Source organism: Rhinatrema bivittatum, chromosome 3 (assembly GCF_901001135.1).
Source record: "Rhinatrema bivittatum chromosome 3, aRhiBiv1.1, whole genome shotgun sequence".
NCBI classification, from domain to species: domain Eukaryota; kingdom Metazoa; phylum Chordata; class Amphibia; order Gymnophiona; family Rhinatrematidae; genus Rhinatrema; species Rhinatrema bivittatum.
In genome coordinates, this window is record NC_042617.1 from 141,410,137 (window position 1) to 141,436,544 (window position 26,408).

At 43.7% G+C, this 26,408-nt stretch overlaps 1 protein-coding gene across 4 annotated transcripts in view; it reads left to right on the plus strand.

Annotated features, from left to right (window-relative positions):
* The window catches only part of RALGAPA2 (Ral GTPase activating protein catalytic alpha subunit 2), a 1,327,630-nt gene that overhangs the window by 886,823 nt on the left and 414,399 nt on the right, over positions 1 to 26,408 (plus strand). For all 4 annotated transcript variants that reach the window (XM_029593760.1, XM_029593759.1, XM_029593761.1 and 1 more), the window contains 2 exons: positions 2,860 to 2,983; positions 16,732 to 16,887. In XM_029593760.1, the coding sequence (XP_029449620.1) occupies positions 2,860 to 2,983; positions 16,732 to 16,887 (280 nt within the window). The remainder of the gene's footprint in view (positions 1 to 2,859; positions 2,984 to 16,731; positions 16,888 to 26,408) is intronic.

Genomic DNA, 26,408 nt, shown 5'->3' on the forward strand with positions numbered 1-26,408 from the left:
ACTTGACAGCTCGTCATTTCCTCATTTTGCTGGGTCACATGGCATCCTCTGTTCATGTCAGTCCAATGACACGCCTCGCCATGAGAGTCATGCAGTGGACTCAAGTCCCAGTAAACTCAGGCTTATCATCCAATGTCCAGCATTGTCCACGTTACCAAGCAGCTCCACCTGTCGCTGGCCTGGTGGATGCAGCTCTCCAACCTCCTTCAAGGCCTTCCCTTTCAGTTTCCAGAACCTCAAATTATCCTAACAACGGACGCCTCCAATCTAGGTTGGGGTGCTCATGTCGACAACCTACAGACTCAGGGTACCTGGTCTCCAGAGGAAGCCAAATAACAGATAAATTTCCTGGATCTTTGAGCGATCAGATATGCCCTCAGAGTCTTTCAGGATTGCCTCTCAAACAAGACCATCCTAATTCAAACTGACAACAAGGTAGCGATGTGGTACATCAACAAGTAAAGGGGAATGGGCTCCTACCTTTTGTGTCAGGAAGCTGCACAGATATGGGCGTGGGCTCTTTCCCACTCGATGTACCTCAGAGCAACCTACTTGACGGGCGTGGACAATGTTCTGGCGGACAGGTTGAGCCGGACCTTTCATCCACACGAATGGTCTCTCAACCCCACGGTAGCGGACACAATCTTCCAACGTTGGGGTTATCCACAAATAGATCTCTTTGCGTCCATTCACAACCACAAAGTAGAGAACTTCTGCTCACTCACTCGCAGCCGCCACTCACAGCTGAGGGTCGCCTTTGCCCTCTCGTGGTCCAGTGCTTTTCTCTACGCATACCCTCCACTTCCACTCATATCGAAGACTCTCGTGAAGTTACGAAGGAACAAGGTTTTAATGATTCTGATAGCCCCTCACTGGCCACGCCAAGTCTGGTTCCCAATCCTCCTGGACCTATCAGTTCACCAGCAGATCCCTCTAGGGAAGGATCTGCTTCTGATAACTCAGAACAATGGGTGCCTTCACCACCCCAACCTCCAGCCTGGATGTTGAAAGGTTAATAATTCAACCCCTTAACCTTTCAGAGTCAGTATCCGAAGTCCTGGTAGCTTCAAGAAAGCCTTCCACAAGACGGTCTTATCATTCTAAGTGGAAAAGGTTTAGAGTCTGGTGCACGTCCATGTCCATAGACCCCCTTCACTTGTTCCACCGCGAAGTTTCTTGACTATCTCTGAAACCTGTCCGAGTCAGGCCTGAAAACATCCTCATAAGGGTGCATGTCAGTGTGGTAGCCGCTTTCCACAACAGCGTGGGAGATGTCTCAATTTCGACACAACCCTTAGTCACACGCTTCATGAGAGGTTTGCTCCTCCTGAAACCTCCATTGCGCCCTCCGGCCCCTGCTTGGGACCTTAACGTGGTCTTAAGACGGCTCATGAAACCTCTGTTTGAGCCTCTCCACTCCTGCGATCTCCGCTATCTCACTTGGAAAATGATTTTTCTTCTCGCTATCACATCCGCTTGCAGAGTTAGTGAGTTACAGGCATTATTCACCTACCCGCCTTACACCAAAATTCTACATGACAGAGTGGTACTCCGTACACACCCTAGGTTTTTACCAAAGGTAATGTCGGAATTTCATCTTAATCAATCCATCATCTTACCTACTTTCTTTCCAAGGCCCCATTCAAACCCAGGAGAACGGGCTCTACATTCCCTGGACTGCAAAAGTGCCCATGCCTTTTATCTAGAGTGCACATCAGCCCACAGGAAGTCCACTCAATTTGTTTCTTTCGATAACATCAAATTGGGAAATCCAGTGGGAAAACAGGCACTTTCCTCCAGGTTGGCGGACTGTATCTCCTTTTGCTACCAGCAAAAGGAGATACAGTCTCCTTTTGCTGGTAGTTTGAAAAACACACTCTGTTAGGGCCGTGGCAACCTTAGTGGCACACTTTCGTTCGGTGCCACTTATTAATATTTGTAAGGCTGCGACCTGGAGTTCTCTCCATACCTTTGCAGCCCATTATTGCTTAGATAAGGCTGGCAGGCAAGATTCCATTTTTGGCCAGTCTGTTCTACACAACTTATTCTCAGCTTAACTACCCAACATCCTACCAGCGACCTGCTCAGGGTTTTCAGGATACCCTCCTACCCAAATCCACCCCTGTTGTTGTGCCTGTTGCACGTCTTTGGGTGCATTTGGTGCATTGCCCGGGCATCCTCAGCTTGCTACTCACCCATATGTGAGGACTACCATCCTTCTTGTCCTGTGAGAATGCAGAGTTGCTTACCTGTAACAGGTATTATCACAGGACAGCAGGATGTTAGTCCTCACCAAACTCGCCCGCCACCCCGCAGAGTTGGGTTCGCTTGCGATTTATTTTATTTTTCGCTCGTACTTCTTGCTATACACGAGACTGAAGGGAGACCCCTGCTGAAAGCAGGGTTAGTGCCATGCTGGGCATGCCCAGTAGGTGCCAGTCAAATTCTAGAAACTTTGACAAAAGTGTTCCATGATTGGGCTCCATCCTGATGATTTCACCCATATGTGAGGACTAACATCCTGCTATACTGTGAGAACACCTGTTACAGGTAAGCAACTCTGCTTTCTATCTAAACTAATCTGGACAGCTAAAACAAAAATGGGGCCAGTAGAAACAAAGCTCAACACACAGCTCCGATACTGGAATCCTAATCTCCTGGGTTTAGCCACTAAATATCTAGAACAGCCAATGATTTAAAAAAAAAAAAAAAAAGCTAATACAAGAATAAATTTAGGGGCACATAAGTATGAGTATATGTGTATATGGGTGGTGATCTGTTGTGCAACAATATATTTTCCATAAATCAAATTTTCTTTCTTCATTGAGTTTAAAGAATGTTTATTCTTCCTAAATTCAGCCGTGAAACCCACAAGATTGCTGTGTTCTATATTGCGGAAGGACAAGAAGACAAATGCTCAATTCTGTCTAACACTGGAGGAAGTCAGGCCTATGAAGATTTTGTTGCTGGACTAGGCTGGGAGGTAAGTAAAAATAATGCCATCAGTGTGTTTGAATACTTTACACTAATCTTACAATCTATATATATGTTTTTCTGAGGACAAGCAGGATGTGAAGTTCTCACATATGGGTGAGTGATGTCATCCATTGAAGCCCGGTTTGGGAAGGTTACACAAAAGCTTGTAGTATTTTTTTTTTTTTTTTAGCACCCTTCGCCTGAGCGCATACTGCACAAGTCATAGCACGCCAAGTCCCCCTCAGTTCTTGGTTTTTTCCCACGGAGCCCAACAGTCATGGTTCTCTTAAGATATTTTTTCAACGCTTTCAAATTTTTAATATAGGGCCTCACTGTTCTGATCTCACCGTCATGGATGCTGGAATCAATTACATCACTCCACATGGCTCCAAGACCTTGCTATACTTTAGATCCTTTTCACTGCTACTAGAGACCTGCCTCCTCCTTTCAGATGTATATGAGTGCTGCACCGAAGAGACATTATTCTCTGCCCTCCTTGTTCCCATCAGTGGATGAGACCTTGCTTTCATCCCAGAAAGCAGAGGGCTCCAAAGCAACAGCTGGCAGTCCAGACTTAACCTAGGAGGGTTTTGACTGTATAGAGGAAAGCATAGTCAAAACTCCAGTATCTGTACCAGAGAATCTTCCTGCCGGGAAAATGCTGAGTTTTTATGTAAACTTTTGGCCTTGAATAATCTCAGACACTTATGTTCTCAGTTTAAGCAGGAATGGATATAATTTACATCTATTGGAAACCCCTCTAAATTGCCCACAAAGAAGCTCTTGTTCTGCTTCTCAAAATCAGGAGCTACTACAAAATGAAACTGTCCTCCCTCTTACAAACCAATGCAGTTACACCCATTCCACTAGGAGAAAGAGGGCATTGATTTTATTCCAAGTACTTCCTAATTCCCGTAAAATACGGGGGACTCCATTCAATCCTAAACCTTAGTGCTCTAAACATATTCCTTGTAAAGGAAAAGTTAAAGATGGTTTCATAAGAACATAAGATCTATCATCCAGGATCAGACCAAAGCTCCATCAACCCTAGTATTCTGTTTTCAATAGTTGCCAATCCAGGTCACAAGTACTTGGCAGGATCCCAAAAGGTTGATTAAATTCCATGATGCGTATCTCAGGAACAAGCAGTGGATCTCCCCAAGTCCATCATAATAAGGACCTTTACTTTATTTTCGCTTTGATTTTATCAGTGTTTATTATAACTTCCACTGAGGTTCTCCTGGTTTTATGTTCTTTATAACAAACACTAATAAATTCCTGGTAAAAATATTATAAAAACTGAAAATGAAGGTCCCTAAGGATATACTTTCTCCCACCTGACAAAAAGAAAGAGAAAAAGCTGAACTGTCCCCCAGTATCTAATAGTAGTCTTCATTTTTTTTTATAATTAACAAATTGTTATTGAAGACAATCATAAGCACAGGCATTCATGAAGAATATGAACCAAATCCATAACCGATACCATAAAATAATAAAGGTACATTAAAGAAGTGAGCTAGTGTCAATAATAATATCTAATATTGTCTTCATTGTCCAAAATGCTGAAATCCCCTCCTGAATTCCAAACTTCCCAGTGCCCCCCCCCCCCCATTCCTCAATATAAAACCAGTCTAATTCACAAAAACATAATGAGGTAAAGTAAAAATGCCAGAAAAATGTGTAAATTAAATATGAAAGATATCACACCTCTTCAGAATCTTCCATCTTATTTTTAGTACCCTGCCAGTTAATAAAAGGGACCCAGATCTTATTAAATTTAGTTATATGGTTATGTTGAAATGCAGAAATCTTGCCCATCCGAATCAAAATATCCACCTTGGAAATCACATCATTAAAAGTTGGGATTTGAGGTGACCTCCATAGGCGGGCATTAACTTTTGTTGAGATTTATTCTCTTCAGAAAGTAGAAAATTTAAAGCATTTGCATGGGAAGCAATTCAAAAAGTTGTGACAGAATTCCTTGCAACTAGCGGGAAATCTCTCGACAAAATACCTGAGAGGGCATTCCCACCATAAATGGAAAAAGTTCCTAAACCAACACAACCATTCCAGCATTTATCTGAAGATGCTGGAAAGAAACAATGCAGTCTAATAGGAGTATAATACCAACGTAGTAGTACTTTATACCCATTTTTCTATTAAATTGGCAAAAATAAGACCCTTGCCAACAGCTGTAAATATGGCCCTCTAATCCTCATCTGATAGCATCACTCCCAGATCATGTTTCCATTCTCTAAAATGCCTTGGTTTAGAAGAGAGGTCTTTATTGAAAAGAATATATATCTTAGACAAATTTTCATCATCTTATCTGCATTTCGGCATATAGATTTGAACATAGAAACTCATTGTGACATACTTTTCAAAATTGAGGAGCTATGCAAGAAATGCCTGATTTGTAATTAAGCAAAACGTTTCCCTGTCTGGAAGATCATATAGCCGTTGTAATTCTGTAAAATCCAAAATGCCCTGAGAACCCAAAAATGCTCAAATCTGATTATCCCTTTCTGTTTCCAAAGATTAAACGAAGAGAGCTTGAGGCCAGGCCAAAAAGAGACATTATTATATAAAAAAGTGCTATAATAGTCTCTTTGGCCAGTCAAGGAAATCCTCCAAGTCTGCCACATATGTAATGTAGAATTCATGGAAGGAGGAACCACATCCAAAGATCTCCAGGTCCTTTTAGGTTGCCAAACCACAGCTTTGAAAGGCATCTGACCTAGCATGGATTGTTCCAAAATGACCCACGGTCCATCATTTCTTGCTTATAATTTTTAGTGTCCTGCCTTAGGTCGCAAAACCAACTGCGGAACTCTGCCCACCAGTCAGCCAAAAACGCAACAACATCAGGCCCTCTTTCAGCAACTGTGCCATCAGCCGCAGTCATCTTGGCTGAATCAGCCTTTCTGTTAGTCTAATTTTTGGTAAGAGAACTGGTGGAAATCCACTGATTTTCACTTGAGGGACATAAAAAACTACGATAAGTAAACTTTGGAAGGTTGAGAAGGCTAAGTATCACTGATGACTGAGATAATTCTGCAAATTGCCCGCTCAATGGAGGAGCCCCAGATTAAGTGACAGACAGCTCTAATGACATCATTTCCTCCAATAGTAGTCTTCATTTAACAGCTTTTCTGGTGATATCTGATGTTAAATTTGCAGTATCAGCACTATTAATTGGCTGGCTGGCTGGCAGTAGATCTGGTTAGAGATTGGCTGTTCAAGATGTTTGTAAAACATTGGAAGTAATTATTTTTTGAGGATGAAGGTCAGGGCGTTTCCTGTCATTGCTAAATCTAAGTAGAGAAAACTTGGACAGCTTTTGTTAATAAGAACTAAGGTCTTTCAGATGGGGCTTCATTTAATTTGAAGTTTCCATCTAAATCAAATGCTAACTATCAAAATGTAACATATATTCTTAGATCCAAGTCAGTAATGTTTTTGAGTGGTAAGATTGTAGAGGACGAATAGGGCTTGCATCCCTTGCCTCTATGATGGTGTCAGTTTCCCTCTGTTAATAAGAGATGTTTCATTTTTTTTGTTTTTTGTAGCAATGGGCTGATCATGGGACTGCCCGCAGCCAACATGATCTTCCCAGATCTTTATGGTAGGACACCACCGTCGCACTGTGACTCTCTCGGTGTAGGTGCGCACCTCTCTCCTCCTTTTTAATGGTGCCACAGCAGGAACCTAGCTGCACACCAAAAGATGATGTTATAGATGGTGGGCCTTTTATTCTCAATGCTCTTGCATGCCGATGCCTTCACAACAGGTCTCCTGCTTACTGCAGTGCTAGTTGCCTCAGCATTCCTGTCTGTCTACTCGTGTCTCTCTGCTCCTATTCCTGCCTACTCCCGGTTTGGTTCCTGTCAGTCCCTCCTTGCCTTGATTGCTTCCTCTCTGTGTTGTCGTGCACCTGGTCTGCTCCTGCTTCCCTTTCCTTGCCTTGTTCCAGTCCTCCTTCCTTCTCTGCGTCTGTGTCCTCCCTCTGGTTAGTCTTTCTCAGCTAGACCTCTAATTGGATCTGGACTTCACTTTGCTATCTGCCTGCCCTGACCTCGGACCATACCTTGACTTTGCTCAAATCTCAGCCACCCCTGATTTTGGATGGAAACTTGACTTCACTTTGCTCGCTACCCACCTCAGTTTCAGCCTGGCCACCAACCTATATTATCACCACTACTTGAATCAAGCCTGAAAAGTCCTGCCGGCTGCCATAACCTGTGGGCGGTTGTTGTCTAGGCAGAAGACCACCTTGTGCGGTGTGTCAGCAGTTGCCTGCACAAGAGAGGCTGTGCAAATTTAACAGTGGCACAAAGACTCACTACCTCATGCCCTGACACTTTTTTTTCTTGAGTGTGTGCAATAACATTTTTATTTTCTTATTGGGTAATGACCTGACCCTTCCCCCCCCCCCCCTTCCACTACAGTGCAGACTTAGATGAGCAATTAAGTTAAAAAGATACTGCTTTCTTAAACTATGTATCTGGGGGGTTATCTTTTTTTTCTCCTATTAGTGCTGTGTGTTTCTCTCATATATTTTCTTGAAGTTGTAAGTAAAATGGATCACAAAATAACATTTTAAGGGAAGGCAGTTTTTCAAGGGAATTTCATTTGTAAAAAGCAATCACCTGTGTGAAAATTGCCCACTCTGTATTTGGGTAAAATTACAAATCTAGTTCCATTATCTTTGTAATTTTACTCAAATTGTAGTGGAAATTCTCCCACTGCAGGATTAAGTTGGGGAGACAACTACACATACAGAGGCCAATGATCTAAAGTGCAAAATTTTTCTAAAAGTTGATTTTTGCATAAATGTTTATGCAGAATACCTAGAAAGGTATAAAAATCTTGGTGTTCTACATGGAAATTTTGCAAAACTTCCTCTAGTAGTAACATTTTACAAAAGTATCTTCACAGGAAAAAAACAAACAAACTACTTTTGTGCGTAGTTGGCTATACATGAAAGTTTATTTGACTGTGCCCCCCAGTGAGCTGCTGCAATGCAAAATATATATATATATCAGAAAGATATAGTTATATTTTTTATGGCCTGGGGAGCAGAGCTTTGTCTTGTTTTGCTTTGTTTTGTTTCTGGAAGTAGCAGAATGAGAAGGTACAAAATCAGTTTTCAAAAGGAAACGACCTGTTGCGCTGGTGGTGGACCCTTGGCCAGAGGTGGGGTTGACGCAACCCGTAGGGCAAGCCCCACGGGTCCCCACTGTCGGGAGGCGGAGCTGAATCCTAGACGGAGGCCAACTGGAGCTTCGCCAATACCAGCCCTCGTTCCCCGCAGGTTGAGCCCTTGGGTGCTGGGGGCCGGCTAGTCTTAGGCGGGCCTCCGTCTGACGACTCCTAGTAGATGAGATGCAAGGGTTGCCGAGGACCAGCAGAGGTATCAAGAGACCGGCATAGGTCCGGACGAGGCAGAGATCCAGAGACTCAGGCGCTAAAGGGAACAGGGCAGAGACAGGTGGCGCCCAGGTAAAAGAAGGCCGAAGCCTAAGTGGCCAAATCCAGGGAGATACCGAAGATATTGTCAAAGGCAAGTTGGTGTCAGGGCAGGCGGCTGAGCAAGATGAGGTACAGAGTACAATGTAGCAAGGGTCAATCCTGAGCAAGGGTCAAAGCCAGAGCATCAATGCTGCACATGGTCCAACGTAGCAAGGGTCAAAGCCAGAGGTCAGTCCCGCGACACAAGGAAGGGACCAAGGTACGGTCCAGGAACGAAATCAGGAACCAGGAACGATTGGCAACGAGCACACGAACAAACGTGGAGACCTGTTGCCAAGGCAAGGAACTTGTGGTGGGTCCTGCCTTATATAGCAGGGCCCGATGATGTCATCATCCGGGGCTGCAGGCTAGTTTCCCGCTGCGGCCCCTTTAAAGATGCAAGAGAAATACACGTGCGTGCCTAAGCCAAGGCCCACCGGAGGTTGGACGATGTCATCTCCGAGACCAGCCAGGAGGGGAGGAGCCAGGAACAGCTGAAGAGGCAGCACACGCTGGGGGCGTAGGCAGCTGCCCACAGCCGTGAGCGAGGATGGTCCAGGAGCAAAGCTGCAAGGGTGAGTAGGCCTGGTCGCAGGCTTACCGCGGACAGGACACGCAACAGTACCCCCCCCCCCTTTATGCCCCCCTCTTGGAGGCTTGGGTTTGCCTGGATGGGCACAGTGAAAATGAAGGAGGTGTCCCTTGTCCAAGATGTTACTTGCAGACTCCCAGGAGTTCTCCTAGGGGGCCGTAACCTTCCCAGGAGAGAAGGTACTCTAACAGCGGCCTCTTCTTCGGCAGTCTAGAACTTCCTGTACTCAATACGTGGTATCAGTTTCCGTGGTAAGCTGGGAAGGTGCAGGAGCCTTACAAGAAGGCCATGAGAGTACCACCAGTTTGAGCAGAGAAACATGGAAGGAATTATGTATTCCTAAGGTCAGTGGTAACCGGAGTTGGTATGTAACTGGCCCAATACTCCAGGTAATGGAGAATGGGCCAATAAACCTTGGTGCAAACCTCTGTGAATGAAGTTTAAGTCTAGTATAATGGGTGCTTAGCCAGAGTTTTCGGCCTGGCTGGAACTCTGGAGCCAGTTGACAGTGGGCCTCAGCAGATTTCTTGCCACTGCCGCAGCTTGGCGGAGACATTGATTCGTCTGGGTCCAAAGCGCTTGGAAGGTGAGGGCACTGACAGTGGAATTGGCAACGGAAGGCAGAGGTTGTCTGCCGTACACAATGGAGAAAGGAGACACTCCGGTGGCTGCTGTAATGTGGGAGTTGTGAGAAAATTCTGCCCAGGGTAATAATTGCGCCCAGTTATCCTGTTGTACATTCAAGTAGGTGCCAACGGAGTTCTTGCCTTGCCTGGGAGGCCAACCATGACAATTCAGGCTGTTACCTTGGTAAGATTATAGTTGCTAGAGGGAGTTTCTAGAATTAGCCCAGCTAATAGGCATCGGCAGCATTAACAAGCAGGGACCCAGGAGCTGCATCGACATTGGAGTGGTATCATTTCCACCCCCCCCACCTCCACACACACCTCCCTTTTTATTTCCAGGCACCAGTAGAGATTAAGAGGCATAGACATTGGGTCGATGCATGGTGCCAGAAAAGGGAACATTCTGGTGTCAGTCATGAATCCCCACAAGCATTCCTGAGGGGAGGAGAGCTCATCCTCACCACAATCTTAGGAATCGCATCAGTCTTCAAGGATCCATGTGATCAATTCACCTCTGGTGCCCAGGGAGATGTGGCCTCCCCTCCTGCCTCCCAGTCACTGCTAATATTAAATTCAAAGAACTCAATAGCGTGGATAAGAAATCAAACAGAATATTAATCCACCTGACTCAAGTGGCTGAGATCAAAATTGTACAATTTTTTTCCAGCTTGTGCTAGCATAAGTAGTTTTGAGGAGGAACAGGACAGAAAGCTCCAGGAGGCCCTGAAGCATAGGAATGGAGCTTCAGTGAAGAGACAGCAGCGTCTTTGTCGAAGCAGACTGATGTCAAATTTCTTCTGGATCAACCAAATCCCTGGGAATCAACATTGGGGTGCCCATGCACCAATGCAACTTTTCAGCACATTAGTAGGGGAAGCTCCATGATGCGCAGATGTTCCAGCTGAACTCCATCGGCAACTGAGTTCTCTTTGGAGAAATGCCTGCTAGCCAGGTGAAATTCAATCCATGCCAATTCATGCCTGTCAGATTAGGATAGGGTAATTATGGGGGTGGACTCTGATCAAGAAGGGTTAATACAAGAAAGATCCTGGTCCAGTTCATGAATCCCTCCAGGAATATTGTGATAGTGCCTGTCCACAAGATCCTTTATGAAACCCAGATAAGACTGTGGGCCTCTCCTTTCTGCTACTTAATCACTGTGTCAGTTGAATATGCCCACAGAAAAGCCAAGATGTTCAGGACCTACTCTTCTAGCATTGATGTCCTGCAGTGCGGAAATAACTTGGTCTGTCTGCTTGACTTATGACATTTTGAATACTATGATATGGAGTAAATCTCTTTGGCAATAGTGTCAAGGAAATGGTGATTCAGTGATAAGGCCTCTACGTGTCCTTTCCACTGTCACTCTAGACACATCATCCACAGCCAGAGGGCTCACAAGTTGGGGCACTAATGAGGGAGGATTCCCTTCCCATCCCCCCTTTCCTTCCCTGTCAATTGGCAGGGTCCTCACTCTCGCTGCAGATAGCAAAGGGCCCAGAAGCCATAGCTGCAGCCCAACGAAGACATTTCATAGTGTGTGATGCCGAGTGTTCAAGACTAGCCAGAGAACAGACTCCAGGCTAGACGCTGGCAACAATCTTTATGAGCTTCTTTATTGTTAAGCAATAGTAAACAAAACAAATTAGCTGGTTTGTGCATTTCAACAAAATAATTGTAACTTAGTTTGTGTTCTCGAGACTTCTGTCTCTCTCCTTGGGCCTCCCTCACCCCTCTGGCCCTGGACTCTTATCCCTGCTTACTGTGATTCACCCTGTACAAGAATCCCTTGCTGGGTTGGTACTTAAGGAGTACTGGTACAGATAGCTATACCTGGCCCGTTAAGTTGTTCTGAGGGAGTTCCTTACATGCTCCCTCACATACCCTCCCCCTCAGCTCAGCCATGCCCAAGCTAATTCCCAGCTCTTCCTCACTGATGACCCACCCGTGGGTGGGCTACCCTGGTTCTCTTTGAGCTGGGGACAATCACATTCCAGAATAAATGGGTTTGGGAGCTCAGGAAGGACTCCCACTTCCAAATGGCTTCTCCTGCTATGTCATCAGCAGAACCTGACTGGTTGGGTATTCCTGTTTGTTCCCATTTACACAGGAAAGTGTTTGCTGCCTCTTTTCCCATTTTTCATTTTCATTCTGGGGTTCTGTTATTGCCCCCTTCTCTTTCTTGCACTCTTCCTCCAGCTTGTATTCACACTCCATATCATCTAATCATGGTCACTCCTTGACATTATTATGGTCCAGCACTTTATAAAAAGAGCATGCCCACTGTATGGGTTCGTCTTTGCATTTAGTCATTCTCCTCGAGGGCTGTTTATTTTCAGCCTTTCTAAATGGGCAGCAGTCCTCTTGATGGCCATTCCTGCACAAAGAACACAGAAAGAAAAATTGTCCACAGTTTCGTTCCTGGGCTGATTTGAACTTCCTGAGGTACTTTTCTTCTTCCGGGGTGAGGATTTTTCCTACTTTGGACTTTTTCCTTTATCCCTTGAGACTTTACAGTGGCTCGGTCACTTTGCTGACATCCATAACTTCAGGCCTCTCAAATCGGCAGTCCCTTGCTAAATGATCTCTCTAACCACAATTAAAGCACATAGAAGAGACTGTGGCCTGGGTTCTTGGTACAGAAGACGAGCTATCCATTTCTGAGGGTCGCTGCTGGGAAGCCTCACTCTCTGTGCTTCGCCAGGAAGTTTGTACGGGCTGTCTTTATAGCCTCCTTACCATATCGGGCATTAAATGCACCTGATGGAAGGCATTTGCCACTTCTACGTCTTTTCCCAAAGTGAACCCTGTGTTTCAGCAGACCCAATTTCAAAGGCTGGTAAAACCTATATAAGAATAGTTCCAGAAGCATCTGTCAGGCTACTTCATGATCAGTCTATGCCTCCGGTGGTAGCCACTTCCAGTTGGCATCCTTTGGACAATGAAACAGACTTCAGGAGCTCTCCCTGAGCTGCAGGAATACCTGCTGAACTGCTGCCAGTATGTTTCTGAGGTGTACCCAGCGCTCTCTAGGATAGTGACCTTAACGTCCATATAGGTAGGCGTCCTATCCAGGTTGGCTGCTTGGAATGCCGCTTTACGTCTGCCAGTGAGTAAGTTAGCCAAATATATATTCCAATTAGCTTCAAGCCAAGCTGAAAGGTGGGCGGTCTCAGGAAGACCTCCGAGATCTCACCTGCCTTCATTTTAAACAGGATGTGAGGCATCAGATTTGCTTAGGTTAAACTGGACCCAGCAGTCTCCACGGCCTGTGCTACCTGAGTTAACACTGAGTTTTGCTGCACAAATTGTTCTCACTGTACCTTCTGCTTGTCAATTTGAGTATGTATGGTGTTCTGCAATTGTTGCTCCCCTGTGGTAAGGATCTGGATCACTTGCTCCATTTTCCGTGCTTTCTGAGCCACTTCCCTAATGGGTATCCCACCGGACAGGAAATTAATGAAAAAACAAAAGAAAAACCCTGTTGGCCTGTTCGGCCCTGACTCTCACTGCTTGACCCCTGACTGTGCAGGCATGGCTAACCTTCCTTAGTCTGTTGTAGCTTCAGTTAGGAGAGTGAAACTGGGAGGTTCCAGGAGAGAAAGAAAAAAAATTGTAGTTTTTTTTTTTTTTCCTGCAGTGGTTGTGGGCTTTTCCTGTGGGTCTTGCTTAGGCAAGTGCTTCCACTGCTGCCATCATATGTGATGCCAAGTGGTGAAGACTAGCCAGAGAACAGACTACAGGCTGGATTCTGGCAACAATCTTTATAAGCTTCTTTATTGTTAAGCAATAGTAAACTAAACAAGTTAGTTGGTTTATACACTTCAACAAAATAATTGTAACAGTTCATATTCTTGCGACTTCTGTCTCTCTAATGCAGTGGTTCTCAACCAGTGTGTCCCAAAGCACACACAGGTGTGTCGCTACACTTCCTGGTCCCCGGCTGACCCAGAGCTCCCCCCCTGCCCCAGCGAAATAGGAATTCATCCTCCGCCCAGGCTTAAAATGCTGATAGCCTGGGCAGAATGCAGCAGGAGTGCTGGAGTCAGCAGCACCAGCATGATCTCTTGCTTGTAGTGATCCACTCTATCCCAGAATCTCTTGCTGGTTTGAGACTTAAGGAGGACTGGTACAGGCTATACCTGGTCCTTTAAGGTATTCTGAGGGAGTTCCTTACATCCTCCCTTACATGGAGCTTTTACTAGATCAGATAGAGCATATTCCATTGTCAGTATCAGAGAACCTTCCAGTCAAGGGGAGGCTGAGGTTTTAAATAAATCATTCTCCATATTATCCTCAGATGCTGGGATTCTCAGCATAACCTGAAGAGGAGAATATGCCTATTTAAGATACTCCAAATCACCCACTGAGATGTGCCTGGGCAGCCCCTCTTTATCAGGACCAGCTGCAAGAGAAACTTTCTTTTCTCTTAGACAGCTATGTTGTTGAAGCCGGTTCACCTGGGGTATGAGGGCGAGATACTACTTTAGGTATATCCACCACTACCTTAAACTCAATATGACCAAGACAGAGCACCTTTCTCCCCCTTTCTCTGTTGCTATGGATAATATTGTAATCATCTCAATCTCCTCGCCTGTAACTGTGGGAGTCATCTTTGACTCCCCTCTCCCTTCTTGACACATTTATTTATTTATTTATTTATGTATTTAGCACTTTTATATACCGATTTTCCAGTAACAGAATTACTAATCAAGTCGGTTTACATTCAAACAATAACCATGACAAAAAGTTGTCTTACAAAAAACAGGGTGATTCAAACCTTGGATACAAATAACTGGGGAATAAACAACATAAAATAAAATAGATAATGCGCCTAATGTAGGCTGGAGTTAAGACCAGATGTTAAGTGTAGGACAAGGTTTTTTGAGATTTGATTGCATAGAGATAAATAGATAGAACGTTCTCTTGGGGGGGATTAACCTTGGAAGGGATCATTGGCTGAAATTCAAATAAGATACTGAGGTTATGAGAATGCTTGGTTGAACAACCAGGTCTTGAGTCTTTTTTTAAATGTGGTTGGGCATTGTACTAGTCTGAGGTCTGATGGAAGAGAGTTCCAAAGTTTAGGACCGGCAGTGGAGAAAGCTCTTTTACTTAATGTTGTCTTGATTGGTGGGGCCTGTAGATTGTTTCTATATGCTTGTCTCACCGGTCTGGCGGAGATACGAGGTTGAAGTGGGATCATGAGTTCGAATGGGGTGATGTTATGTATTGCTTTGTGGATTGATGAGAGGGCTTTGAAATGAATTCTGAATTTGATGGGTAGCCAATGTAGGTTCTTTAAGATGGGTGTTATATGCTCTCTTTTGTTTGTTTTGGTTAGAATCCTCGCTGTGGCATTTTGCAACATCTGTAAAGGTTTTGTGGAGTTAGCGGGGAGGCCGAGTAGCAGTGAATTGCAGTAGTCAATTTTTGTGAGAATGATTGCTTATAAAACTGAACGGAAATCTTGAAAGTGAAGGAGGGGTCTCAATCTTAAAAATCTTGTAATTTGAAAAATCCATCCTTTATGGTTTTGGACACATATCCAGAACACTGCTAAAATGTGTCATTTCTTTCTCTACAACATTACTAACATATCCATTCCTTCCTTTCTGAACATATTACTAGAATACTTATCCACTGTCTCATCATTTCCTGCTTAGACTACTGAAACCGGCTCCTTAACAGGTTTTCTAATACACTCTCTCCAAAATTCAGCTGTTCAACATCTCTTGCCAAAGTTGCTATACTTCTTAAATCACTACGTTGGCTCCCTATCCATTTTCACATACTATTGAAGCATCTCTTACCTTCAAGAGCCTTCACTCTCTAGTTTTTCACTACCTATCCTCTTATTTCTCCCTACACCCCTCCTTGTGAATTCTGCTAATCAGGCAAGTCACACCTGTCTATGTCCTCCTCCTCTACTGTCATTATTGACTCCTTGCTTTTCACCTGCACCATAAGCTTGGAATAGATTTTCTGAGTTGGTATGTCTCTCTTGCGTTCTTCAAATACAGACTAAAACCCCACTTTATTGAGGCAGATTTTAAATCTTAACCCCCAATTATCCCACATACAGCCTTATTGGTTTTAACCATTTTCTCAATAAATGAAATTGTCCTGATTAGTTCTACTGAGCATGGACTCTCTCTTATATATTTTTGTACAGTGTTTCATACATCGAGTAGTACTTTAGAAGTCATAAGTAGTAGTAGAGTCATGTTGATATTGGTAGCCCACCTGAGATCTGCCTCTGTTGAGGAGATCTGAAAAGCTGTGACATGGCCTTCCCTCTACATGTTCACATCTCATTGCTATTTCACCAGAGACTCACAACATGACTGTAGTTTTGGCTAGTCTGTCCTGTGGAGTCTCTTTGAGGTATAGAACCCAACTTCATCCCTCCTAGAGCCCACTATTTTGGTTCTAGATTGCCCAAATGAAAAAATCCACTGTGTTAGGATGAGCTGTCGCCACCAAAAAAGAGGGTTTCCTGTTTGCACTGTTTTAGGGTTTAGTTTTTTCCTTTTTGTTCAGTCTGTAGCTTGCTTGTCTTCAAAGAAAATAGTTATTTACCTGTAGCAGGTGTTCTCTAAAGACAGCAGGATGTCAGTCCTCACAAAAACCTCCTGCTTCCTCTTGGAGCTAGTTTTTCCATGTTTTAGCTTTATTAAGGATTGTGGTCACTGCATGGGATTGGGGAGGCATGGTCTCAGCTACACATGCCCAGAGGGGCATGCTCAAAGGTTCTTAAAGCTTTGACATCAAAGTTCCATGCTGATTTTCATCTGATAATGTCACCTTATGTGTGAAGACTGCAATCTTCAGAGAACACATGCCAGGTTCTTATAGCCTGGATTGACCACTGTTGGAAACAGGATGCTGGGCTTGATGAACCCTTGGTCTGACCCAGTATGGCATGTTCTTATGTTCTTACTGGTAAGTAACGCTATAATCTTTGAAAACCCTATTATAAAGAGTGTTTATGGATTATTTTGTTCTTGTTTCTGCCTCAATAAGGTTGATCTTTCTACCCACTGTGGATTTTTGGGTGGCCTCCAGCGGAATGGCAGCACAGGACAAACTGCACCTTATTATGCTACCTCTACTGTAGAAGCTATTTTCCATGTGTCTACAAGAATGCCATCAGATTCAGATGATTCATTGACCAAAAAGGTAACATGTACTTTTATTTGTCATAGTTCATAAATTGCCATTGGATTGTGCTGTTATGCTCTACCTTATTATGGTTTCCTTTAGTGGGAAGCAATCACTGTCAGATCTAGAGTAATCCAAGGACACACTTTTGGAACAAAAAAATGGTGTAGTTTTACTTATGATTAAAGTCCGTTGCCAAGCAGTGTATATTGTCCTTTATATAAAAATGCAACAAAATCAAAAGAAAATGTCGACTCAACCTGAAGTCTAGCTAATCTCTGGCATGCTTTGTCTTGCCAGTCTGGCAACATTTCTTCAACGTACTTCTTAAAGGCAATATTCTGGTAAATTGAGTTCCCAATCACAAATAGGAAAGATAACACACACACTCTTATAGCAGTAATAGCAATAGTATTTTGACTTCTAGCCACTTGGTCTCTTGTTTTCTCTTTGTTGAGGAAGTACCAGTTATCTACAACCTGATTTGACTCCTTCATCCTCTTTAGAATTAGCAGTCTTCTTCCGAAAGTAACTTCCAGTAATAATGACAGCATACATTTTTAGCATACTTGAGATAACTTCACTCTTTCCCTATTTCATTAAAGTCATCTTTCTTTAATTCTGAGATGTTTTTTCAATCCCTGATCCTTTCTGACCTTCTGGAACAGTTTTTAACTTTCTCTGAAAATCTCTGTCTCCCTTGGGTACTTCCTTTTTTTTTTTGTTCTGTAGGTCCTCCTCTGCTTGATGCTTCACATAGCAATAGTTAATTAGGCTGCATGCTAGAGCTGACAAACTCTGCTTCAATTTTGAGTAGCTTTTCCAAAAGGACATACTTAATTGTTTACGATATCCGCTCAAATGCACTTAGGTTACAGTTTTAGGGGCTACTGTAATAAGCTGTGCTGATCCCACTATGAGTTTTTCTCCTTTTTTAGCATCGTTTTTTTGGCCCTAACCTAACCATGGTATGTAATATGGGTTTTAGCACACAAAACACTGGCAGTATGATTAGCGCGGGTGCATGCAAATCCCATATAAATGAATATATTAGCTATTGCCATGCAATTCAAGGAGCTATGTTAGCAGGGAGATATTTTAGCACATGTTTTCCAATGCAGAAAATTTAACTCCTGGGTCAAGGCAGGAGTAAAAGTCAACTCACATTTCTAATGCCCGTTTTAGTTTATTGGGTTGCCCATTTGGTGGTGTGTATAGGTGATCCTTTGTCTATATGAATTGCATACTTTTTTAAATTTTTTTTTTTTTAATGGCTTGGTGTGTTTTGTGGGTGAGCTGAAGAATTAGAGTGGCAGATGCTGAAGAAGAGAGAGAAAGAAGATGCTTTATTTCTGAAGAAGAAAGAAGGCTCTGGGAGTGAAAAGCTGTCCTGGTTCAAGTTGTTTACAAAAGAACATGCAGGCAGTGGAGATTTCATCTGAAGACAACACTGCTGGGGCTACCGGAGACAGATGTGGTCTGGATGTATAGACTGAGCTCCAGAAAAATTCTCTCTCTATGATCCTCTAACTGATGGTGGACATACCATTCCAGGCTTGGTAAAGCTTCTCAGTATCTTGCATTTTCTTGCCACTGGCTCATTCCACCATACAATGGCTTTTGTGATTAGTATGGCCTAGTAATCATTTTCAAGGCATTTTAGCCAGAGACTGAAGGCTATGATGAAATATATCACATATCCACAGCAACTTATAGAGTGGCAGGAGATAAAGTGTGTTTTTTGATATATCCAATATATCAAATATGGGTGCAATCGATTGCATCCATGCTGTGTTCACCTTCCCACAACCCCGCTCCCAGCCCCTCATGGGAGAGAAATGGCATATAGTAGCAGGAAGCATTTCCATTTTCTGAATGTTTAAATTGTGTGCAATGCACAAATGAAGATCTTCAGGGTTGTCATGGACCTGTCATCCTTGGGCTAGAGTTTTCCAGGCTGGTCTTGGAAAACTCTCACCCAAGGATATATAAGGCCCATCACCTATTTCCAACCCCGCAAAAAAAAAACAAAAAAACCCACAACACAAGTGAAATTTTAGAGTGTTTACTGAGCTTCAAGTTGTAGTCCATAAAGTGCAAGGTTGCATAAAAATTTGCTATGAAAAGTCCATAAATTTGATCAACAAGTCCATAAACTTGAAACATTTTGAGATGCATACTGACAATCTGGCAAAGTGGAAGAAGCATCCCCATCTGATGGAAAAGCTGGAGATGATCCACCATTTCACCAACAGCAGCAACAAACCCCAATTATAGATCTGCCTATGGTATGTCTGGTGACAGCAGGAGTAGAGAAGACTAGCATATGTGATGCAGCAAGCGGGTGCAGAACCAAGGTAGCCAAGTAGGAGAAGCAACAATGTCAGAAGGAAGAGCAGGAGCAAAGCCACCTTTTCGCAAACAGTAGCAACGAGTGCGAACGATGTACCCACCTAAGAAAAAAAAAAAAAAAAGATGTAATTTAGGAGCATAGAGACTGACCATCCATCGTGGAACCAGCAAGAATAGTGTACAGAGAAATATATGTGCGTAAATTGCTTCATGCTTACTATCAAGCATGCAGTACCAAGACCTGTAGGAACAGTTGGACAGCAGAAGCAGAAGACAGCTATTAAAGCGGAAGGAAGAGCAAGGGTGAACTACCACCTCGGAAAGCAACAACAGCAACCCAGGAACTTGCAGAAAAAAGTAGAGTTGATAGCAGGAGCATCATCCCCGGTTGAACAAAGATGTGCCAGCAAGACACATGCAAATACTACTTACTGTTGTATTTGGCAGTCTGCGAGCTCTTCTCACAAACCGCTGCACTTAATCCTTGGACCAGGTCTCCTCTATTGTTCCGACGCTGCCAGACTGCCTTGCTCCCCAGTGCAGCAGGATGCCATGCTTCAACATGGCAAGTGCAACACTGACTCACGCGGCAGGATGCCACCGATACTGCCGGATCCACTCCTCCCAAGGCATATACACGCCCAACGTCATCTGCTTTAAAGGGCCTGCGGCAAGAAAGACCTAGAAATGCCTCTTGATGACATAATTCTCTCTGGCCTATAAAAGGCCCCTGCAGACACCCTAGCAGTGCCTTGGCAGCAGATCTCCTTATTGCTTAGTAGTGTGAGTTGCTCAGCATTCATCTTCACTTTCAGTGTTGCTTGTCTTCGTCTTCGCCCCTGTTTTCATCTTCAATTCTATTGTCATTGTCTTCAGGTCTTCAGTTCTTCTTCATTTCCTCATCTGCCTGCCTATCTTGTTCCTTGCCTTCCTGCCCTTGCCCATCCATCCTGCCTTTCCCTTTGACAGATACCTGGTATTAACCTTGGCCTGCCTCCGGGACATTCCTGAACGCCACCTGCAATGATCACTGTCTGCATCCTGGACATTCCTGAATGCCACCTGCCACTGACCCCAGCCTGCTTCCAGATTTGCCAGTACTACATTTACTCCAGCCCAGCAACTTCAATAGATCTCTCTACCATCAGCCGAGGATCACATCGAAGACCTGCCAGCCTTGGCACCCAAAGGTTCAACCCAAGGGGAACGTGGGTTGGTAAAGACGAAACTCCAGTTGGGCCTCTGCCTCATCTGTATCTGCCTACCGACGGTGGTGACCTACTAGGCTCTTTTCTGCAGGTTGCTTCAGCTCCACCTTAGTCCAAGGGTTCACAGCTTCAATATTTTCTAATCTCTGCTTCAGCAAGAACAGGAGAGGAAACACCATTCCTGCAGTGGGCCTGAGGGAACATGAAGGGAAAGGTGAAAGGCAGGGAAAAAATTTTTTGAAACAGATGTATTTATCAGCAGCATCACAGTGACCTGTAACAGATTAAACTTGTATACAGAGAAAAAATCCTTTTTGATACTTACCAATCATGCAAACACAGCCTAGAAACTCAGGGTCCCAACAAGTTATTGTGGGGATTACTTGGAACCACACCATTCAAAAATAGAGCCTCTCCCATAATGCAGCCATATGAAGACAGTATACTGGGGAACCCCTTAATGGCAATTGGGCAGGCGACACTATAGTTGATATCCATTTGTAACCAGACACCTAGGACACCAGCACCCCCATTCCTTTTTGCCATTGCTAAAACACATTGGTGGATCAGCTGGTTGTTTGCATATTGATAGTACTGCATGGCTGCTGACAACTCATCACATTGGGCACCATAAGGTAACTTGGATAAGTCATTGGTTTAGCAGAAGAGCTGTACACTTCCTCATGGACTGTCGTTGCTGCTGTAGCCTTAATTATGTGGCATGGGCTGCTGATTCAGGATAGTCATTAGTGGTCCAGCATGGGCCAAGCCTGATTCAGAGATTCTTATTAGATGTTCCAGCATAGATTGGGTGATGTTCAAAGAGTGTCACTGGTGGTCTGGCATGGAGTTGGGCCGGGTCCAGAGAGAGTCAGGAATAGCCACCAATCATAGAAGAGGTCACCTTGGATCACATTTCTCAGCTAGTAGACAACTGAGAGAGTGTCATCAGTGGTACAGCATGGATTTGGGTCAGATCCAAAAAGTCATTGGTCCAGTGTGGGGTTAGGTCCAGAGATTGTTAGGAACAGGATAGTTATTGATGATTCGGCATAGTTGCTGCTTTCCTGGTGGATATGGCCTCCATCCATGGCTCCCTCCTCTGCCTCTATCCCTTTGTGTAGAAATGGGAGGGGTTGCAGTATTCCATGGTTTCTGAGTATGAGGCAGAGCTTGTCTCCTGGGAAAACAGGAGACAATCGCACAGCTAACAGCCCTGGTCAGATCTCATACAGATGAGTCAAGGCCTCATAGGACACAGACTTTGTCATAGGATGAAACTCTAACCTGATCTAACAACATATTGACTGCAGCAGTGCACTCTCTTGCAGACTATTTGCACTATGTGAAGCTAGCACATTTCTTTCTTCATGCGTTCCATCTTTGCATGTATAGTTGTCCATCTCGCTGTCACACTGACCTTGACAAGATCCTGGCTTGCAGTCAATTCTGCTTCAAGCTGGTGTACCATCGAATCTATTGTGAGTGATGCTACTGTTGGTGGGACAGTGCCATGACTGGCACCTGGAAACCCCTCTTCTGCACTGGTACCTGGTGTAACTGATACATCCTGGATGTCTTTCTTGGATGTTTCTGGCCATGGAATGAGATCTTCTTGTGTTTCAGATGCCAGCACCTAGTTTGCCAGCTGCTGAGTTTTAGTGGGTTTACTGCAGTTCCCATGGGAGGTGGATCTTGAGGCCGTATCCCCTCAAATACTGGTTGGTTCTCTTTTCTCATACTCTCTGCAGCAGGATCTTTTGTGGCAAGCTTCTCTTGCTGTGCGGCTGATGAACACCTAGAAAAATATATCAGTTTCAAATATTGATGAACCCTAACACCCTACTGCACCCTTCAGCCCCATTAATTTGTTTTTATTTGACTGATCAGATTGTTTTTATATTTTACTATGTGGATTGTAAACCGTTGTGATGGCACCCCAAATGACGGTATAGAAAAATTGTCAAATAAATAAATAAATCCCACACCATACTCACCTGTTCCTGCCACAGAAGGCACAACATCTTTATCAGTGCCAGTGTGGACACCAACAACAGAATCTAATTAGTCTTCAGGATCAGCTTTTCACCAGTGTCAGCTGTGCATTGCATGGTAGGGCCTCCTCCCATCCAGCTGCTTGGACCTCTCAATCTGTTCCCACTTCCCCTTGACAGCCATCCTAGTGTCCCGCCAGCAATGTTTCAGTTGATCCATGGTTCTGGTAGTCCCTGACAGACTGCTAACATTCTTTGCTATGCCCTCCCAGCTCATAGAGCACACTCTGCTTCTTGCAGATCCCACTGCATGCGAAGGTCCTTCTATTCCTCAGTGAAGCATACATCACGTTGATGCCACTTCTCCTCTAGCTGTTGGCTGCTGGTTCCCACCTATTTGTTCCTGGATGACTGGTGTGGGTCCCTATCTCCCTTAGCTCTACTCCCACTCTCCTCTCCCCCCCCTCCCTGCTCTGACACCTCCACCCACCTTCTCTTCTTCCCCAATCTAACTGAACTCTCTACCTGTTCCTCTTTCTGCCCTCCCGACCAGCCCCTGTTCTTTGTCTGCCCCACTCTCCTCAAACGTGCCATTTTCCTCCTATCCCAGCTGTTCTCCCTGGCTACATTCCACTGACCCATGCACCACACTCCTCCTATCCTCTCTGACACCACTCACCTGCCTAAAAAGCTCATCTGCTCCCTCACATTCCCTCTGTCATATTCCATTCCCTCTACAGCCATGAACATCCACTCTAGTCTTTCTGGAACATGTTAACATAAACGTGGACAATACCAAAGACAGACAATCACAGACCAACAATCATTGTCATTCAGCAGGTCCACTCTAAATATTCGCTCATGAACACAAACAAAAGATAAAAGGATTGAAAACAACAATGCAAAAACAAACACAAAAGAACACCAATCAAAGAACCACCACCACCCCTACACCAAGAAAACCTCCAACACCTAGTCCAGAGCTTGCCTAACACCACCCAATACTGACAAAATGTCCCTGGAAGAAGCTGCCTTTTATTTCCCTAAAAGGAGGAGTGTCAAAAAAAACCTGACAGACATCTGTGAACAATAAGGAACACTACAGCATTTTCAAACTTATGGCCTGCTTTACTAAGGTTTTTCTCCCATTCTGTGTCTATGGGAAAAATGATTTGTAAATGAGGCCCTTAGTGCTGTTTTTAGTGCGGTTTTCTGCATTTCAGTTTAAACTCCAGTTTTAGCACGGTTTGTGGACTTAACCATGGAATTTTTACTCTGTTTCTATTTACATACTATTAATTTACTGCATCATGCAGGGATGCATGTTTTTACCATGTGCAGTAAGTAAACTTGGCACTAAATCTTTACTCCAATTTAAGATTGGAGCAAGAGAGAGCTGGCCAACTTCCTGCCAGCTGACTTTGAACTATTTTGCCACATGCAGACTCATGAGGCTTCCTTCATCCTCCATAGCTGCCCTAATTACAAACGTACATCCTCTCTTAATGTAACACTCTGATAGCAATGTTCATTGCCGCCGGGAGCAGTGCTAATATACCCTGCTCCTAGTGGCCTTGGGGATTTTGGAGGGTTGGGGTATAGGTTGGGAGTTAGGATAGGGCCCAAAGCCCTTGTGGCAATTTCAGTAGTGAGGGTTGAGGAGGTGGAGCTCTTATGACTGCTATGGCTTGCAGCTTATTTTAATTATTTTTGGGTAATTTGGGGGTGGGGGGGGTGGACACCAGTGGACACTATCCCCATATAATTTTTAGTTATTTTGGGGGGGGTGGAGGATCGGGCTTGCTGGCCTGGAAGTTGATTTTTATAATTAACAGGCTATATTTTGAATGTAGGCTGTTAAAGTTAACCAGGTTCGGATAACAGAGAATAACTTTATGACATTTCTCCAAAGTGGTTGTTAAATCAAGTCTGGTCCCTGAGGGGGGAGCAAATAATGAATGCAAGATTAAAAGCAGCTGAAAAGCACATAAAACCAATGCAATAATCAGACCCTGAATAGTACCACTCTGATCTATAATAGACACCTCACAGTGTGCAGCAGATACCTGGCAATGGTAAAAAAAGATTAAAGGATAAAGAAAAAACAGTAATCATTAAAATTGAAATTTTCAAAGCCATTTGCCCAAGTAAGTAGAGATTTACTTGAGTAAATTGGCCTGCCTGAAAATCGCCTTCCTTCAATCTAGTTAAAAGTATGTGTGGAGTTTAACAGCTCACATACTTTTAGTTAGCTTGACGGAAGATGTTTTGAGCAGGGTTGGAAAATAGCACATGAAGACTATATTTTCATATCTACAGATATGAAAAATTTGGGATGATAGAAAAGTGTTAAATAAGATACAGGGTACCTATAAAAGGTGTTTTGAAACTGCTTGTTAGTCTTATTATACTAATCATTTACAAAATTCTTTGAATCGCTGTCTTGAATTGTTTGCTTTGATGAAAAATCTTTCACACCCTGAAAAATCAGCTTGTGAAATCGAGCTTCGGAATTTGAAGGTTTTGAATGTCACTGTGCTCAGAAAATTACTATTTGCAACTTGGACTGGGAATTATTCCCCCGACTGTCAATTCTGTTTTGGGTAATTTTATGGGAAGGCTTATACTTTGGAATACTTTTAGATAAGTGACAACATTTGAGATTGAGAAAATCATGTTGAAGCTTAACGTCTTCACACTACCCATTTGATTCTTGCTCAGTTTCCAGTCTTCGTCAATTGAGGGATATTTTCCTGCCTGTTCTTCTTGACTTGCTCAATTTGTCTTTAGAAAGTGCAAAAAAAAGTTCTAAGGATCTTGTTGATCCTTCTGTGTATCACCCTGTTTCTAATTTGCCAATTTTAAGTAAGATCTTAGAAAAGGCAGCGTTAATTCAGCTGATTGATTTTCTGGATAAAATAATATTTTCAGTGTTTATCAGGCTGGCTTCTGGAAATACAATAGATACACCGTAATCTCAGTTTATGATTTTTTCTGTGCCATCTGGATAAGGGTGTCCAATATGTATTGGTTTGTTTAGATCTCTCAGCAGTCTTTGATATGCTTAACCGTGCATTATTGCTTGATAGGCTTTTCTTGCTAGACATTAGAGGGCAGGTTCTGGAGTGGTTTCAGGATTTATCTCGTGAGCAGCAGACTAGACTGAGGAGTGTCAGATCATCTTGGCATTCAATTAAATTAGGAGTCCTCAGGGCCCCGCACTTCCCCCCATTCCCTTTAATATCTATCTGCAGTCTTTGTATGCTATTATTCAGCAATGGGGGATGCATTTTATGATCTATGCAGATGATATACAGATCATCTGTCCTGTTACTCATGACATTAGCTCTGCTACTGCTGCCTAGTCTAGCTTTTTGAATGATGTCCATGCCTGGTTGTCCCAAAACTGCCTGTTTGAATGTTCAAAAGTAACAGCCAATGTTGTTCAGTCGTGTTACTGTTGGAACTCATTTGCTCAGTATTTATGTTATTAGGGTTTTGTTAAATATTTCATGGTGGTTGCACAGCCTTGGTTTTTTATTTGATTCTCATTTGTCATTAAAACCTCAGATTAGTGCTTCATTGAAATTTGCTTTTTATAATTTATGTATGGTGAGATGTTTGAAATACATTTTCTCCTAGGACAAGTAGAATGGAAATCCTCACACATGGGTGATGACATCGGATGGAGCCAGATCCCAGAATGCCTTAATCCATGCATCCACATGGGGGTCCCTCTTCAGTCTCTTTTTTTTCCACAGAGCTTTTGCCTCATAGGAGAGTGAGCTCATGGCTCTTCTTGTTGGAAATTGCCTAAGAAAACTTGTCACCGTCCTATTCAGGTTTTTTTGTTAAATTCACCGATCACGGATCCCTCTTGGTTCCCTCTAGTTTCCCCAGTTAAGTTTTTCAGCGGTTCAGTAAGACTCTTTACAATTCCGTTCCCCCTCCCATGGCAGCGGTATCTTAGTGTCCGCTGGCATTG